This window comes from Melanotaenia boesemani, chromosome 17 (genome assembly GCF_017639745.1).
Source record: "Melanotaenia boesemani isolate fMelBoe1 chromosome 17, fMelBoe1.pri, whole genome shotgun sequence".
Lineage (NCBI taxonomy): Eukaryota > Metazoa > Chordata > Actinopteri > Atheriniformes > Melanotaeniidae > Melanotaenia > Melanotaenia boesemani.
In genome coordinates, this window is record NC_055698.1 from 24060528 (window position 1) to 24080507 (window position 19980).

General features: G+C 40.0%; 1 long non-coding RNA gene and 3 gene segments (V, D, J or C); 3 read left to right on the forward strand and 1 right to left on the reverse strand.

Moving 5' to 3' along the window:
• Positions 1–1263: 1263 nt before the first annotated feature.
• On the forward strand, positions 1264–1964 carry LOC121656235. The segment is given in 2 exon segments: positions 1264–1354; positions 1556–1964. Coding segments are annotated over 2 exon segments (360 nt in total).
• A 1060-nt stretch (positions 1965–3024) lies between these two features.
• LOC121656211 lies at positions 3025–4870 on the forward strand. The segment is given in 3 exon segments: positions 3025–3076; positions 3180–3483; positions 4445–4870. Coding segments are annotated over 3 exon segments (483 nt in total).
• Positions 4871–12056: 7186 nt separating this feature from the next.
• Positions 12057–12666, forward strand: LOC121656241. The segment is given in 2 exon segments: positions 12057–12170; positions 12362–12666. Coding segments are annotated over 2 exon segments (357 nt in total).
• A 1111-nt stretch (positions 12667–13777) lies between these two features.
• Positions 13778–15963, reverse strand: LOC121656261. Its single transcript, XR_006013377.1, has 3 exons — positions 15862–15963; positions 15179–15322; positions 13778–13916 (listed from the first exon to the last, which is right to left on the reverse strand). It is a non-coding gene; the product is annotated as an uncharacterized LOC121656261 (long non-coding RNA).
• Between the last annotated feature and the right edge of the window lie 4017 nt (positions 15964–19980).

Genomic DNA, 19980 nt, shown 5'->3' on the forward strand with positions numbered 1-19980 from the left:
GAGTTCAGGCTGAAGATTCGGGAGTTTATTACTGTCAGCAGTGTAGCAGCTACCCGTTCACACAGTGATACAACGTCGTACAACAACCTCCCTCAGCTGGAGAGGAACTGATCTGAACCAACAGCTGCACTGAAACTAAAACAGGAGAAGAACTGAGACTAAACTGAGGATTTTTCTTTTATCGTAGCAAATTAAGTTTTATGAAATAATATCTTACAAAGATGATTTATTTAGATCTGACAAACATAAGTGAGAAAGGTTTGTTTTAGTTATTTTATTTTACAGCATAAAGAACAACGCAAACAAAATCTTAAAATTGCTGAGAGAAAATGAAAAGTTTAATGTGAAATGATTCCCTGAACCACCGTTTTAAAGCATGATATTATATTAACACCTTTTTCATATTTTTGAGATACAGCAAACCTGAAGAAATATACATAAGAGATATTTTCTGTGATGAAGGCTTTTCATATCAATAGTAATAATTATGCTAAACCTTCATCAAAATAATCATTTGATTCCACCAAATTAACATTAATTAGTCACCATTTGATATGGCCTAAAGTCTATATAATTTGATCCTTTATGCAAAACAATCAATTTTAGCTCCACCATATAAAACCTAAAACTACTGTTTTTCTCAGTTTTTCAATTTCATCCAGTCTATATTCTCACTGAAAAAATATCAGTAGGTCACATTTATATGAACAAAAATGAAAAACAGTTGATTTGATGAACAGATATTTATTATCAGAGAATAATGAAACAATATTTAAACACTGGAACAAAGCAGTAAGAACCTTTTTTGAATATCTCATAATCATCTCTACATATTGTAAGAAACCGAAAAATCTGTTTGATATAAAAATCTTTATTGTGTAGAAACACAGTTGAACAGACAAAATAAGAATTAGAAAACAGCTTTGAGGAAAAGAAAGAAATGAAATAAAGAGTCAAAGATCAGAGACAGAGTAAAAACATGTCAGAGTCCCAGTAAATCAGGTCACGATTTTTACTCACTAATGCCTCCAATTTATGTCAAATAAGGTCTTATTACTAAAATAAATTAATTGAACCTCTTCACAAGCTACTGGATCAAATAAGTCCAAAAGAATTTGATTTCCTGGTGCAAAAATCTCACATGTGAAGATGAAACATGACAACATGTAGAGGACAACTGCAACTGAGTGACTGTGTGTGTTTGCATATGTGTCCTGCCTCTCTGCTCCCAGCTGTTAAGAGGTCAGTGTTGATCAGTGGCTGTTCAGACCTTTCAGAGACACTGAACACACCAGCAGCACAATGATGATGTCACTGACTCTACTGCTGACCACCCTGGGGCTCCTTGTTCAGGGTGAGATTCTCTTGTGAAAACTTTGTTTCAGGTTCACCACAATGATTTTCTGGTGTGATGAAAAAAAGTAAAACAAGCAGCTTTCACCTTCTTCTATTCTCCATCTTAAAGAAATAATATTTTTGTAGTCGAATGTTGATATTCTTTCTTTAATCTGCATTTCTCTCTTTTTCTCCTCTTTTTGTTTTTTACATTTTTCAGGTTCATCAGGTGAAATCATCCTGACTCAGACTCCTCGGTCTCAGTCTGTTGCTCCAGGACAAACTGTGTCTCTCAGATGTAAAGCCAGTTCAAGTGTTAGCTATGATTTGCAGTGGTATCTTCAAAAACCTGGAGAACCTCCTAAGCTCCTAATCTATAATGCCAATTCACGTTGGTCAGGAGTTTCTGATCGTTTCAGTGGAAGTCAGTCTGGCACTGACTTCACTCTGACCATCAGTAGAGTTCAGGCTGAAGATGCAGGAGTTTATTACTGTCAGCAGGATAGCAGCAGACCGTTCACACAGTGATTCAACGTCGTACAAAAACCTCCCTCAGCTGGAGAGGAACTGATCCACAGCTGCACAGAGCTGAAGGGTTCAACTACAGAAACCATTTTATGAAACACAACACTGATACTGAAACTAAACAGTATATTATTACACATTTTAAGAAGTTTAAAACAAGAAAATACAATGAATATTTTTGTTGGAATTGTTTTGTATTGTTATGTAATCATTAAACATCAGGTCATCTGAGATAAACCAAACATTTTCCTATTAAATCAATTTGCTGTCTAAATTTAATGAGGCAGAAAATGGCATCTGACACAGATTTGTTCTCTGTATAAACATCTTAGACAGTTAATACATGAGGTCTGATTTTGGTGTCAGAAGATTTTTTTAAAAAGAGTTTTTAAAGTTTAATTCTTACATTTCCTTTAAAATATCAATTTAGATTCATTCTCAATAATTTTGCAGAGTCTATCTTGATTTTAAATTCTTTACCAGAAAATGTTTCTAGTAACTTTAAAGTCACATCATCAAACATGTATGTTTGTAGATAAAACTTTAACCTTGAAATTGAGAGAGCGAGGAGACAATGAAGAGTTTAGATGAAAATCCACCCCAGAGTCTCATTTTCTTTTCATACTTCAGTAACCATAGCAACAGACAGGTTTCAGTACTAAACAGACATTTTATTCTCTACATTCTGTAAATGTTCGATTCTTTAAGTTTTAAACGACAGAAATGTCCAATGAAGTTAACAAAAGTTGATCAAAATAATCGTTAACAAAATTTCAGACAATAGACAAAGTTTTATTTTTTTAATAGGACAGTGATCTGGACTACAGTCAGACCAGTAAAACAAATACTGGTGGAAGTCAGAAAGGATGAGGTCTGGCACTGTAAATAATCCAAACCTAAAATATTTTTATGGGAGTATATGTCAACTTCCTCCAATTTAAAACTCCAATTATGAATAAGAACATGGATCAACTTACAAATATCTTATCAGACTGATCCAAGTCCCTGCTGGAGTCAGAACATTTCCATAGAGAAACACTTTGCATCAGCAGCACCATGCTCCAGTGCTCTGGGAGAGTTTATAGTCCTGAGAGTTGAAGACTGGATGACTGACAGCTGTCCTTCATGACAACAGAAGCCACAGAAATCCTCCTCATCAATAACATGACTTTGATCTGCGTCCTCATCTGGACTCTCCTCTGCTGCTGCTTCACAGGTAAAGTCCAGAAAATCAGAAAACCTCTATGAACATCCGTCCCTCTGAAATGAAGCCGACTAAACCATGAAGCTGCTTTATGTTTTTGTCTCTGTATCCTCAGAGTCCAGAGGACAGGCCACAGTGATTCAGCCTGCAGCAGTGCCAGCTGATCTGGGAGGAACCGTCACCATCAGATGTACAACTAGTCAGAATGTTTATAGCGGAGACAGTTTAACATGGTACCAACAGAAAGATGAACAATCTCCCAAGCTGCTTCTTTGTTATGCTAGCAGCAGAGCATCAGGGATTCCAGGTCGTTTTACAGGCAGTGGATCAAACTTTGACTTCACTCTGACCATCAGTGGATTTCAGGCTGAAGATGCTGCAGTTTATCACTGTAAGAGATACCACTTCATCAAAGATCAGTGAGTTTTCACACAGTGTGAAAGCACCACACTAAACCTCCCTGCATCACATGAAGAGAAACTTACTAACAGCTCTAGATCTACATTAATTTTTGTCCTTTATTGTGACCACATCAACATCGTGATCATTATTTATGTTCATAATAATCTTTTCACTAATTTTCTTTCTGATCCAATACCACTTCAAATGCAAGCCAGTATCATTGATGCTGATCCGATAACAAAACTTTTAGAGAAGCTTAATGTCTTCAGAAAATGTCTTTCAAAGAATACTTTGTGACTCAAAAAAAATATGCAAAAATAAATAAAAAATGCAACAATAGTTACATGTTTGTTAACACATACATATTAAGACATTTTGTTTACCATCGGTCTAAACAAATGAGAGAGATTAATGTTATCTTTCTATCTGTATTTATCATTTTAAAAACCCTTCAATGGCTCTTTTACTGAATATTTAATGACACCAGCTTCTGTAACATCCTTACCCACTAAATCGCATCCTGTTGAGTTGAAGTGAGCTGATCTCAGAGACACATGTCACTTCAAGCTGAACTCATACAGATATTTATTGCAGCATTTTCTTCTTTCATTACCATATTTAATACTGTATGTTAGAGTAAGCGAAGTTGACAGTTTAAAGTTAACAGTTTAAACTTTCTCCCTTAAGGATGGGTAATGATTTGCGGTCTCACCCATCCTGCAGAGGACAGGATGTGGTGGTCACAGCTCTGTGTGATAAGGGTCATAAAGTGTTGTATGCAAATGTGTTTCCCTATTTGAAGTTTGCGAGAACTTTGCTTGCTCTACTGAAGTGTGATAGCTGCTCAATAAAAAGGGTGCACTGGGGTTGAGACTTCGGAGTTGACACCAGACACTCTCTGAGTGCTGAACCTCAGTCTCTCCCCATCGCGATGAAGCTGACTTCACTCTGAGTTCTTTGTGTCTTATTTTATGATAGAAAAATACCCATCATTTTTGGTGCCGTGACCCGGATCCCAACATACCCATTCGTTGACAGGAGGAGGCCTGAACACCGAAACCCGCGCGGGCAGCCATCATCAGGACGGCTGAGAGGAAAGACCTGACGACTGAATTGTCCAACAGGCCGGTGATTTACTTCATGCTCATCCTGCCAGCGGTGGATTGACGGGATCCGTGACTGAGGAGGACACCGAACCCGGAGTGAGTATAAGCAAGAGAGTGACGCTAGGGAAAGAAATAACAGACGCCAGGTTAAACCTGGGAGCAGTCTTTGTTATAACACGCCAGATTAAATCTGGGGCAGTGTTGGTAAAACACGCCAAGTGGTTCCTGGGAGCAGTGCTATAGACGCCAAGTTTTTTCTTGGGAGCAGTCACTTAGTGCGCCAGACTAAGTCTGGGAGCAGCACCATAGAACACGCCAGAAATTTTCTGGGAGCAGTGTAAAAACGCACGCCAGAGAACCCTTGGGAGCAGTGTTAAAGGTAAAGAGTCTGAAAGAGGCGCAGGGACAGAGCCTAGGCAGAAGTGTGTGTGAGTGAGTGACTGTGAGAATGAGTGCTCGAAGTAGATTTGACTGAAGCATCGCACTGGTGGAAACCTGACGGTGATAACACAAGCCAGTGGTCTGGTGAAGTAGGTCAATTTACCTCTCGAGATTAAGGTCATAATTTCATAACACAACGCAGACCCCATATGGGAAACAGTGAATCTTCAGTCGCCTTAGAGGGCGATGTGAAGTACATGAATCAAAGGACTCCGGATAGCGTCAAGTTTCTGGAAAAATGGGTCCCCAAATATGGGGTGACAGGGAAGTTGAAGGTAGATGAGTGGCAGACAGTAGTAGATAAGCTGGAAGCAAGTGTAAGTGGTAAGACTGGTAAGAAGGCAGATAAGAAAAAGAAGGAGCTGGAGTGTGCGCACAGGTGGTTAGAGGAGTCTAAGATTCGCAGGGATAATATTAGAAAGTCTAAAGAAAGAAAGAAGGGCGAAGAGGCTGCTATGGCAGCTTTTGTAAGACCTGGTGATAACGAGACCGGTGCCGTCTACCCAAGGAGACGGGACCAACCTGTTCAGCCCGCACCAGGCCCCTCGGGTGGAGCTGCTTCGGCCACCCAGGGTACTCCCAGAAGAAGCAGACTGCCACCTACTCTGACCCCGACCTCGTCCCCGCTCGCATCTCTTACTGCTCCACCAGTAACAGATTCACTTAAACAGGCCCGACAGCCCCGTTATGTCCGGTGCTGCCACCTGCATATGACTTAAGACCGTCAGATAGTGTGCGCCCACCAGCCAGATACACAGAGACTTTCCCCATGATTCAGGTTGCTAATCCTAATCCTGAGGCAGCTGACAGACACATGTATGTGTTCAGACCATGGACTCTTGAAGAAGCTGCCAAAGCAGTAGCAGGTGTGACTCCTCCTCGTGAGAATCCTGATGACTGGGTCCAGGACATAACTGACATTATACATTCCTACAGACTGAATGCTCACGAGACAGGAGAAGCTATGATGTCCTCTTTGGGGAAAGACTGGGGCAGAGTGAGAGGAGATTATACAGGCAGAGATGCGGTAGGAGCAGTTAGCCTCTACCCAGCAGATGGTGACATAACTGGACCCTATAAAACTCAGCTAGATGCACTTTTTGACCTTGTGCGTGTTGCCTTTAAGAAAATGGCTAATTACAGCCACCTTGCAGCTGTAAAACAGAAGCCAAATGAAGAAGTGGATGATTTCTGCATACGGTTTGAGAAAGAATTTAAAATACACAGAGGCATTCTCTATCAAATCAAATCAAATCAAACTTTATTTATATAGCACCTTTCATACATAAAAATAGCAACTCAAGGTGCTTTACAGATAGTAAAATCCCCCAGAACCCCAACCCAATAGCAGCAAGCCCCATTCCCCCCCCCCCCCTTCCCATCAAACACACACACACATCACAGAGGATAAAAGCAAGTAAAAGGACCAAGGAAACGCTGTAGTAAATTCTGGGGTCTAGTGGTGTGGGGAAACACTGAGATAAAACACTGTAAAACCAAATCTAAAACTATCTAAAAACCAACCTGGGTATAAAAGTAATAGTAATATTGCTAAGACCCATAAAATAAGAGAACCCGTGAAATAAGAGAATTAATAATATAAATAGAAGCTGAATACAGCCTGTGTGTTAAGAATAAAGAAATGAATAAATACAATAGTAATAATAAAAGTAATGATTAAAATGATAAACTAAAAAGGTGGGTCTTGAGTCTGTTTTTAAAAATATCCACACTAGGTGCTCCCCTCACGTCCTCAGGCAGACAATTCCACATACTAGGGCCGTAGAAATAAAAGGAGGACTCGCCGTGGGTTTTTGTTTTTTGATATGATACTGACGAAAAAGGTCCGTATTAGCAACAGCTTAAAACAGCCCTGTTGGACAAGATGACGTATCAACAGGAAACAGGTTTGCAGATGCAACTGCGAAGCAAGCAGCAGCAGGGCAATTTGGGGTCAATGATCTCTACTCTGCTGAGCAGCAGGGGGTCTTTATTGACCACACAGTGCTGGGTGACATGCAGGAAGCAGCGTCTAAGACAGAGAAACAACTCTGGCTTACTAAAGGAGCAGCTACAAGTCAGATAACAGGACTTTATGAACTTAATGGTAAACCTGTTCTCCCAAAATCTTTATTTAAAGCAGCAGCATTGGTGACACATGGTGTATGTCATGTGTCAACAGGGGGGATGAGTGACATTATAGAGAAGCAGTTCACAGCCTTTGGATTAAAATCTTACTTAAAAAACTTTTGTAAATCCTGCATGATCTGTATTAAACATAACCCACAAGGCAACATGAGACCACAGAGGGGCAGGTTCCCTGAACCAAAATATCCTTTTCAGACACTCCACATGGACTTTATTGAACTAAACCAGAGCGGACCACATAAATACTGTCTGGTAATGATTGATGCTTATTCTAAATGGGTTGAAATAGTCCCAGCTAAACATGCTGATGCACTGACTGTGGCAAAAGCAATTTGTAAACACGTTATACCTAACCATGGTATTCCAGAAATAATCTATAGTGACAATGGACCACACTTTGTGAACAAACTAATCTCAGACATGGCAGAACACCTCAAAATGACTTTGAAAAATCACTGTGCATACCATCCTCAAAGTGCCGGATTAATAGAACGGACAAACGGGACAGTTAAATCCAGACTGAAAAAGTGTATGGAAGAAACTAAAAGGCCTTGGCCAGAATGTTTGGATTTAGTAAAGCTATACATGAGAATAACCCCTTCTGACAAAGGATGAACTCCTTTTGAGATCATTCATGTCAGACCTTACAGACTACCAGTGTTTTCTAAAGACTTACAGCATGCTAATGATGAAAACACTTTAGCAGACTACATGAGGAAAGTTCTGCAGCAAAAAGATGTAATATCAATGCAAGTTTATTGCCCTCCGATTATATTTCCCTACAGGACCTTCCTGAGCTGGTGAAACCAGGAGACTGGGTCTTCATTAAAGTCATCAAGCGCAAAACCTGGTCCAGCCCACGGTGGGAGGGGCCTTACCAAGTGCTGCTGACAACGCCTACGACAGTCAAGATAGCGGAAAGACCCAGCTGGATACATCTCAGTCACTGCAAACTTCTGAGTGCAAAGTAAGGCTGCTGTGAGTGGGGGAAGGAGGGCTGTGATTAAAACACACAGCCTCTGGCTACAAATAGGGATTATCTTTTAGTGATAATTCGTATCAACGCCAGTGAAGAAACCAACGGATCCCATTTCACCTTAAGCAGCACCTTTAACTCAGAAACCAGCACAAATGGAGGATCTGGAGCAGAGACGTAGACCAAGGCGTCACTGCTGCTGGACCTACGCGTGCGCTGTGACTGTAGCATGTCTCACCACCTTGTCCTTTGCATTATTCTTGCTGTGGCCAACAATCTACAGATGGTTCTACCCTGCACCGCTACCAGAAACAATGATCAAAAGGTATGTGCACCATCATGCACACCTGTGGAAAGATCATAACCCCTTGGAGCTACAGGACGTCAACCTCTGGTATGCGTGTGCCAAAATGTTGGCCGCCTTGAAGAACCAGACCGACTGCTATGTTTGCTCAGTCATACCAAAGCCATCCAGCCAACCTGACCTTTATGCAAGAGCCACGACCTACTGTGATGCCATATGTTTTGCTTATCTCACAAGCAGAGGGTACAACCCGTACCGTTTGGGGGATGTGACTGCCGCAAGACACAGTTTAACATCTCTCACCTCAATATCTTTGTGGCCGGCAGAGGCCGCCTTCCTCAGGGTGAAATACCACTTGCTGTACCTATATTCCTGATGAAGTTAATGGAGATGTGGCACAGGCAATGGCTGGCCTGCGGAATCTCAGGGACAGTATGGCTGCAGATCGTGTGCCACCCCCTGAGTGGGGTTTCTGGTCATGGCTTACTAGTGGACCATGGTGGACTGTGATATTAAGAGTGTGTGCTCCATTCCTATCAGTATTGATTCTGTTTTGCATTCTGATTTCTTGTGTGATTCCATGTCTTAAATCCATGATTTCTCGAGCAATTTCACATGCTTATGCGCAACAACTTATGTTGTCACAGGAGTATGCTCCACTCCCAGTTGATGCTACAGACACAGGTCTGTAATGTTCACTGTTATGATGCCTGTATTGAAAATGTGAAGACAAGTGATACAGTCTGATGCTTTGAAAAGTGGACTTCGTTTTATATTTGCATTTCTTCACATATTTTTGATTTATGTTTTGATTTATGTTTGGTTTATGCTTGGAATTGATAACTTTAAATGTCAAACAGGAGGGAAATGTTAGAGTAAGCGAAGTTGACAGTTTAAAGTTAACAGTTTAAACTTTCTCCCTTAAGGATGGGTAATGATTTGCGGTCTCACCCATCCTGCAGAGGACAGGATGTGGTGGTCACAGCTCTGTGTGATAAGGGTCATAAAGTGTTGTATGCTAATGTGTTTCCCTGTTTGAAGTTTGCGAGAACTTTGCTTGCTCTACTGAAGTGTGATAGCTGCTCAATAAAAAGGGTGCACTGGGGTTGAGACTTCGGAGTTGACACCAGACACTCTCTGAGTGCTGAACCTCAGTCTCTCCCCATCGCGATGAAACTGACTTCACTCTGAGTTCTTTGTGTCTTATTTTATGATAGAAAAATACCTATCACTGTACATAACAAAACAGGATGCAATAGTCTTTAGAACGAGGGAAACTCATGTTATTTGAACATCGCCACGAAAACCTGAAACTAGCAGACAGATGAAAGACACTTTACCAAAATCCACTCCAAAATTGACTCTCAGAGGTTTAATGAGGCTTCTGGTGTTGATACAATTCTCATCATATATCGCACCATTGCTGTTCAGCTCTACACATGATGCTGTGGAGTGAGTGCATGAGAGGTGCTGTTGCACCACGCTGTGCCATTTCATGACTATGGCAGATGCAAGAAAAAGTAGTTTCTGCCAACTGGGTATAATTTCTGGGTATAAGATTCTGATATTTTAGTTACTTTCCAGTGTATTCCAGTTCGTGATAAACTGGATTTTTTTTTTGCCAAATCACAATGATATTCAGGTACATCTTTAACCTGAGCCTCAGCCTGGAGAAGGTCCCTGTCCTGTGGAAGACCTCCTGTGTGGTTCCGGTTCCTAAGATATCACACGCGAAGGAACCGAACCATTACAGACCCGTCGCCTTGACCTCCCACCTGATGAAGACCATGGAGAGGCTCATCCTCGGTCACCTCCGCTCCGTGGTTTGCACCACGATGGACCCGCTGCAGTTTGCCTACAGGCCAAACATCGGGGTGGATGATGCTGTCATCTACCTACTGCACAGGGCGCTGGCTCACCTGGAGACCGCTGGGAGCGTCGTGAGAGTCATGTTTTTTGACTTCTCCAGTGCTTTCAACACCATCCACCCGGCGCTGCTGCGGGGGAAGCTGGAAGGAGCTGGAGTGGATGGAAAGTTAGCTGCGTGGACCATCGACTACCTCACCAACCGGCCACAGTACGTGCGTCTGCAGAACTGTGTGTCTGAGGTGGTAGTCTGCAGCACGGGGGCCCCTCAGGGAACAGTGCTCTCACCGTTCCTCTTCACCCTCTACACCTCGGACTTCACCTACAACACCAGCAGCTGTCATCTCCAGAAGTTCTCTGACGACTCAGCCATTGTGGGCTGTGTGTCTGAGGGGAACGAGCTGGAGTACCGGTCAGTCATCATGGACTTTGTGGACTGGTGTGAGCGCAACCACCTGTGCTTAAACACCAGTAAGACCATGGAGATGGTGATTGACTTCCGGAGAAGGACACTACCCCACACACCGGTGAACATCCAGGGGAAGGACATTGACCGGGTGGACAGTTTCAAGTACCTGGGTGTTCACCTCAACAGTAAACTGGACTGGTCACACCACACAGACGCCCTGTACAAGAAGGGCCAGAGTCGCCTCCACCTCCTGAGGAGACTGAGGTCCTTTGGAGTATGCAGGCCTCTGCTAAGGACATTTTATGACTCTGTGGTAGCCTCTGCTGTCCTCTACGTCGCTGTCTGCTGGGGAGCGAGCAGCACTGACCGGGACAGGAAGAGACTGAACAAGCTGGTCAGGAGGGCCAGCTCTGTCCTGGGCTGCCCGCTGGACTCTGTGGAGGAGGTGGGTGAGAGGAGGATGTTGGCCAAGCTCACATCCATCATGAACAACACCTCTCACCCGCTGCACCAGACTGTGGAGGGGCTGAGCAGCTCCTTCAGCAGCAGACTGAGACACCCTCAGTGTAGGAAGGAGCGCTACTGCAGGTCCTTCATTCCCACTGCTGTCAGACTGTACAACTTGTCTGTATAGTCATAATACTGTGTAGTATTTATTTATATTTTACTGTGCAATACCCCCCATTATCAATGTCATCATATTCTTCATATCCCACCATCACCATGTAAATATGTATATAGTCTGTGAGGTTGTTGTTATATTTTATATATATATATAAAGTATATATATATATATATATATATATATATATATATATATATATATATCTTTTATATTTATAATGGTACATATTTTTGCTTTTCTTAGACTTTTTCATGTAAATAAATTATATTGCACCTTCTTGCTGTGATGCATGTTCACCTTATTCTGTCTTTCTGCACTTTATTCTATAACAAGAGCTGCTGTAACAAGTGAATTTCTCCACTGTGAGATAAAAAAGTCTAATCTAATCTAATCTAATCTAATATATTAACACGAAAACCGATTAAACGGTCTTATATAGTATCAATATTTATGTATCGAGCCGCAGGTCACTACTGTTAACGCAACTCATAGACAGACAGATAATGAATGAATCGCTGAATAACTGTGTAGATGGCATAATTAAAAAATAATGCAAGTTATGCTCAAGATAAATTCAATATTTTCTGTTTCTGACCAAACATTTAAAAGCTGTCATCAGTGAAGATGAAACATGACGACATGTAGAGGACAGCTGCAGCTGAGTGACTGTGTGTGTTTGCATATGTGTCCTGCCTCTCTGCTCCCAGCTGTTAAGAGGTCAGTGTTGATCAGTGGCTGTTCAGACCTTTCAGAGACACTGAACACACCAGCAGCACAATGATGATGTCACTGACTCTACTGCTGACCACCCTGGGGCTCCTTGTTCAGGGTGAGACTCTCTTGTGAAAACTTTGCTTCAGGATGCAACCAGGTTCACCACAATGATGTTCTGCTGTGATGGAGAAACACTGAAACAAGCAACTTTCACCTTCTTCCATCTATTCTCCATCTTAAAGAAAAATCTTTCTTCATCTTTCTCAAAGCTGGATTTGTCTCAGTAACTCTTCTACTGTTTTCCAGGTTCATCAGGAGAAATCATCCTGACTCAGACTCCTGGATCTCAGTCTGTTGTTCCAGGACAGACTGTCTCCATCACATGTAAAACCAGTACAGATGTTAGCACCTATCTTCACTGGTACCTTCAGAAACCAGGAGAAGCTCCTAAACTTCTTATTTATCAAGCTACAACTCTTCAGACAGGAATTCCAAGTCGTTTTAGTGGAAGTGGATCTGGTTCTGACTTCACTCTGACCATCAATGGAGTTCAGGCTGAAGATTCAGGAGTTTATTACTGTCAGCAGAGTAGCAGCTCGTTCACACAGTGATACAACGTCGTACAAAAACCTCCGTCAGCTGGAGAGGAACTGATCGGAACCAACAGCTGCACTGAAACTAAAACAGGAGATGAACTGAAACTAAACTGCAAAGATTCTTGTCATTAAATTCAGTTTTATGAATTAATATCTCAAAAACATTATAGATTTTAATGATAAGACAAATATCAATTAGAAAAGTTTCATTTCATTTGATTTTTTGTCATATACAACAAAAACACAGTCATATGATTTTAAATTACTGAGATTAAATTAAAGGATTAATATAAAAGTAATATTTAACTTACTATTTAAAAATGTGAAGTTTTATTTAAAATATTGTTTTTTTGTGTTGCAGCAAACCTGAATTTTATAAGAAAATAGACAGAAGTTTTTTATCTAATCATTTTTTTTAATTAATAGTAATTTTTATCTTAAGCTTACATCAAAATTTTTATTTTTTTTCAATTAATTTACATTAACAAGTAAACATTTAATTTTGCCAAAAATCTATATATTGCTATATGTTACTTGATTAAGTAAAAAAAAGAAAGAAAGTTGAACTTTCCACGTAACAACTGAAATTGTGGTTTAATCTTAGTTTTCTTTGATCTAATCCAGCATCTATTCCCTTTTAATTAAGCTCAATAAGTCACATTTATATGAACAAACATAGAAGAAATTATTTGATGAACAGACATTTATTATCATAGAATATTAAAAGAATTAAAGATTGGAACAAAGCAGTAAAAATTGTTTTAGGATATCTTATAATCATCTCTACATGTTGAAAGAACCAAATAGTCTGTTTGATATAAAAATCTTTATTGTATAGAAACACATCTGAAGAGAGAAACTAAGAATTTTAAAAAAAGCTTTGAAAAAGAGAAAGAAACGAAAGACAGTCAGATCAGTGACATGTGACAGTAAATCAGGTCAGTACTGGGAACACTGGTCTCTCCTCAGTGTCTCTGAGAGTGGAGACTGGGAGCCCTGGGTGGCCTCACAGGTCACAGAGCCCACCTTCCTCCACTGGTCTGCAGAGAGCCTCAGGGTGCTGCTCCAGCTGTAGTGGCCGTCCTTCTGCAGCACCCCGGGGCTCCTGCTGTCCTCATAGCTGCTGCTGCTGCTGCCGTCCACCTTCCAGGACAGACTCCAGTCTGAGGGGAAGCCCTTGTTGGCCAGACACATGAGTGTGGCCTTCCCCTGCTGCAGCTCTTCTGTGGAGGGGGGCAGCACCGTCAGGGTGGGACGGACATCACCTAGGAGACACCAATCAGATTAAAGGACAAGAACCACACAGCTGTCAAACATCCAGAAGACAGTTGGACACCTTTACTGTGAGAGAGGAGATTTCCTCCTTTAAGAAGTTTCAGTAACATTTTATCTGCTTCATCTCTCGCACATTGTTTCACTTCCCTTTTAGAAACCTTTCATGCATGTCAGGACACAGAATCCTCATATGAGCTGACATACATGAAACTACTGAACATGTTTAACATAAAAACATTAACTGCACTTTAAATTTCTAAATAAATTACAAAAACTTTTAGGTAAAAAAGTTGAACAATTATTCACAAAATTCAACAATGAAACTCAGATTAAAAATGTGTAAATGTTGTGATCTTAAACATTCTGTATATCACTGAAATCCTGGTACAAACATAGCTGCTGTTCTACTTTGCAGGAAAGCAGCAACTGATCATTTCCACTGTTGAAGGACAAGATGGTTTAACAAAGATCCAAAGACTGAATTCACAATTTAACAGATCTGACTAGAAAATAAAACATTGTTTAAACATTTTTATGCTGCTCCAACTAATTTATATTAATCACATTAAAAGATTAAATGATTAAATATGACCTTCAGTAACGCTGTTCACAATAAGTTTAACTCAACATTCAGATGTTATAAAGACATCATTCTAATAAAAACTATTTTTGTTCTTTGATCAGTAAAGTTGTTTAAAACATTTACTGGAAAATGTAAAGAAAACTTTTTAATTTAATGTCAACATTGAGAAACTAACAAAATATAAATATGAAAGTTTTTAAGTCATTCTGATAAGAAGTGAGATTTTAAAAGACTACAGTTATGTTCCTTATGAATAAAAAGTTTCATGATATTTATAAACTTACTTCCAACATCCAGTCTGGTTCCTCCACCAAAAGTCAACCACAGTGATACAAACTGGTTGAGTCGTCGTACAAAAACCTCTGACTGTAGAGAGACACGGCTCTCTGACTTTCAACACAACAAACCTTCCTCTGATAAAACTTAAACTGCAAGTCTTCAAATATCTAAATATGTGATTATTTTATGGCTCATTTTTAACTAATCTGGATTTTTAGGTTTTTCCTTCAAATATTAAACATTAAACTGCATTTGTTGCTGCTGATAGATACTAATGAAGAAAAATGTGATGTGAGAAAATCTAACAAAATTTTAGAATTGAAGATAAAATAATAAAAGAAAATCTGTGCATAGCAAAAATTTTAAACATATCTTGAATATTTAACTTACTTCCAAGCTCCAGTCTGGTTCCTCCACCGAACGTGTACCACAGTGATACAAACTGGTTGAGTCGTCGTACAAAAACCTCTGACTGTAGAGAGACACGGCTCTCTGACTTTCAACACAACAAACTCAACACAAACAATCCTGTTCCTTCAAGAAACAACAATAAAATAAAGATTAAATTTTTTAATTAAATAAGTATGAAAAATAACAAAAAATATCTTTATAATTGTTTAAAAACCACATCTTTAATTAGAAATGAAAACTGTAGGCATTAATGAAAATGATAAACAATTTGGAAAAGATTTTCTAAAGAAAATAATTTACAAAAATATCAAAATTGTTTTTTATTAAATTAAAATTCTGATGAAGTGATTAATTATTGATTAACATAATCATAGATTTTCAAGTCCCTGCTGGACTCAGAACATTTCCATAGAGAAACACTTTGCATCAGCAGCACCATGCTCCAGTGCTCTGGGAGAGTTTATAGTCCTGAGAGGACTATAAATAACACAGAACAATATTACTGAAGATGGTTTTAGTGTTTCCAAATATAGAGTCTCACTTTACCAAATAATTACACCAGCTTTATAAAACCTCTTTTATAGATTACCAATATTCTGGTTAGGCAATAAAAAATAAACAAATGTTTACATTTGAGTTCATAAAGAATTAAATATACTTACAGTTAACATCCAGTCTGGTTCCTCCACCGAACGTGTACCACAGTGATACAAACTCATTGAACCGCCGTACAAAAACCTCTGACTGTACAGAGACACGGCTCTCTGACTCTGCAACAAACAATGCAGCAGAACATTTGAAGTGTTTGTGAACTAAGAATTTGCTGACAAAATATTTCACTAACATGAGAATATCAATTTTCTTAATTGTACAATGATGAATATTTATAAGTAATTTAAATATAAAGACACATATACTTAGAAAATGACCATAAACACAAATTTAAAGGAATAACCAGACAATTTATGCCGCATAAAAACTGTATAAAAGGATTTAATAAACCTGAAAAACAGAATTGTTAATTCATATTGTAATATACTTAAAATATTTCAACACTGATGTTTATACAGTAAGTAATTAAAGTTAATTTAAGTTCTTTTTCACACATGGACAGTCACAAAGTGCTGGACACAACGAGTAAAATTATGACTAAATTAAATACCAAAGTAACCAATGAACAGATAAGAAGCTGACTTTTATAATCTGAGGTCTAATCATTTACTGCTCTCTAAGTCAATATAATTTCCCTCTGTGTTATGGTGAGTCAGACAGGCAATGGTTTCTGGACCCCAAGATGCAGGCACTGAACAACCAGATGACAGAAAATGGTTAATTAGGTAAAAGAAATTAATGGAGGGTTGAGCTGAATCCGGAGAACAGTTTTAATCCAAGTGCAGGATCCAAGGACCACAGTGGTTCACAGCTGACCAGATGGAGCGGATGGCAGGGTGGAGCCGGCTAGAGCTGGCTAGAGCTGGAGATGAAAGTGAATCAGAGCGGGATGGAAACAATCCAGGAGGTTGGTGTGGCAGGCAGGGCTGACAGAATCCGAAGAACCAGGAATCTTGACATAAGACAGGGTTATGAGACACGAGTAGGATCAAGGCAGAGAACTAGAGAGGCCACGATATACCAGGTAAATAACTGGACGATCCAGCAAGGAATGTAGAAAAGTCCGGTGTCTAAATACTGTGGTGGTTGATTAGTGGATGAGATCCTGGTGTGGAGATCAGCCCAGGTGAGGTGATTGCTGCCTTGGTAATTCTCCTGGCCGGGAACAGACATGACACACAAGACAGACAGAATGAGCCAGACACACACACACACACACACTAGGGCAATCCAGGAACACACACACACGGGAGACAGACAGGAACCCTAACATTTTCTGATTAATAAAGTATTTTTCCGATAAGAATTTTAAACAACTCTTATAGTAAGTGAGATAAAGTAAAGAGTATAAAACAGGAGTGATGTGAGCTTGTTTGATTGAATGTATTAATAATCTGGCTGCAGCATTTTGAATAGACTGGAGGCGTAAAAGAGGTGAGGATTTGTGCAAGTTGTTAAACAGGGAATTACAATAATATAAACATGAGGACGTGTTCATGATTCTTCCAGGTCAGCTCTGGAGACCATATGTACCAATTTATAAATGTTGCTTGAGTTACAGAAAAAAGAATGAAGAATAAAGAGCTCGATTTAATTTATTATTTAGAAAGTTTTAAGTGAATAAACACATTTCTTATCAGCGCTGGGTGAACTGGTAGATGAATGAGTAGAAAGTTAAAATCTGTTTTATAGTATTCAGATAAAGATTAGGAAACATTATATGTAAAATGTTTTCTATACATCATAACCTCTTATGTTAATCTGAATCTAAAATTATGATGACATAATATTTGCATAAACTAAATGATTCATTGATAATTATCATCAGATTGATCTAAGTTCCTGCTGGAGTCAGAACATTTCCATAGAGAAACACTTTGCATCAGCAGCACCATGCTCCAGTGCTCTGGGAGAGTTTATAGTCCTGAGAGTTGAAGACTGGATGACTGACAGCTGTCCTTCATGACAAAAGAAGCCACAGAAATCCTCCTCATCAATAACATGACTTTGATTTGCGTCCTCATCTGGACTCTCCTCTGCTTCACTCAGGGTGAGGAAAACCATTGTTCTGTGATGTGAAAATCATTTGGAGTGTAGCTGAGTTTCACCTCACCATCTCATGTCCAGTGTTTCTTCTCTCTCCTCAGGGTCTGTTGGACAGAATGTTGTTGTGACTCAGTCAGCAGCCAAATCAGTGCAGCTCGGACAAACTGTCACTATTGACTGTAAGGCCACTCCAACAATAAATCAACGCTCTGGTTCACAATACTACCTGAACTGGTACCATCAGAAACCTGGAGAAGCTTTTAAAGCTCTGATCTACTTCACATCAGACAGACTTTCAGGAATCTCCTCCAGATTCAGTGGAAGTGGAGCAGGGAATGGAGTTGACTTCACTCTGACCATCAGTGGAGTTCAGGCTGAAGATGCAGGAGTTTATTACTGTCAGAGTTATCACTGGTTGAATAGCCAGCCAGTGTTCACACAGTGCAAAAGCATCGTACAAAAACCTCCTTCAGTCAGATAGAACAGAAACTGAACTCAGTGCTAAGGCTGGAAGTTATTCCAGCATTGATATAGTTCAGTAAACACTCACTGCAAACACACAGCAGAGGGTCATCCATGGCAAACAGGTGTCCTCAAGTAACTGATTTATAATAGTCTAATGGACTAGATTCATACAGAGCGGTTCAAAGCACTCAGGCTTTACTTGAATTCTTTATTCATTCATTCCACATTCACACACTGGTGGTGGTAAGTTACATGTGTATCCACATCTGTTCTGGGCCAGATTGATGGAAATGTGGCTGCCAACCAGCAGCAACAACCTCTCCAGTCACCAAACCTTCATACACATTCATACACCAGTGCTGCGAAAACTGGAGGCAAGATGGGTCACGTGTTTGTCCAAAAACACAACAGCTGATTGACTGGGGTGAAGCAACTTTCTAACATTGTCATTCTAGCCAACCTTTAATTATATTCATGTAATAAAACACAGAATCAGGTAACAAATAACATATCAGTCATGTTTTGTTTCCAGTGTTGCAGCACTTATGAGTTTAAGTGGTGTGTTATAGTAATGGGGATGGAACATATAAGTTCATACTTCTACCAACTACTTTTCTAACATGGTTTTAACGATTTTACAGTTCATTTCCATGCAGGTAAGAACATAAAACAAAGATCCTTCAGCTGAAATTATTATGTATTTAAGTTTTAACTTTCAGTCTAAATAGTTGAATGTTGTATTGACTAGAAGTTCTTAAGATGCTTACATGATGAGTTGAAGAAATCTCACATGACAAGTGTTACGGCCTTTTTGGATTGGCCTCCTTACAGGTGTTATCCTGGAAAAAGGGCTCAGCTGAAACAAGAAACGGACTATCTGCTGCAGCATGGTTTTGCTGTACCTAGCTCCAGTCCTTGGAGTTCGCCCTGCCTTGTTGAAACCAAACCCGATGGATATCCATGGTTTATTACCGATAACAGGAAGGTTAACGCTGTAACAGTTACGGATGCATATCCTCTACCTCGCGTAGACGATTGCGTAGACACTATTGGGAATGCACAATATGTCAGTAAGTTGGACCTGTTAAAAGGGTACTGGCAAGTTCCACTTACACCTCGTGCTTCATTAATTTCTGCTTTTGCTACTCCCGATACTTTCCTGCAATATACAGTTATGGCTTTTGGCATGTGTAATGCCCCTGCCACATTTCAGCGTCTCGTTAATACGCTATTTTCGGATCTTCCATTTTGTTCTGCGTACTTGGATGACATGGTGGTATTCACGGACAAATGGGAAGATCATGTGTCTGCTTTAGAGACAATATTTGCACGTTTAGCTGACGCCAGCTTAACCCTGAACCTTGCCAAGTGCGAATTTGGTCGCGCTACTGTCACCTATCTAGGCCGACAGGTAGGACAGGGAATCGTGCGTCCGGTGGAAGCTAAAGTGAGTTCGATAACCCAATTCCCCATTCCAGAAGACCGAAAAGCCTTACGCCGTTTTCTGGGGATGGCCGGTTATTACAGGAACTTCTGTAGAAATTACTCTACAGTTGTAGAACCATTGACGTCCTTAGTAAGTCCTAAGCAGGAATTTCTATGGACCCACAAGTGCCAGCACGCGTTCGATAGTGTAAAAGCTGTACTTAAAAATGCAC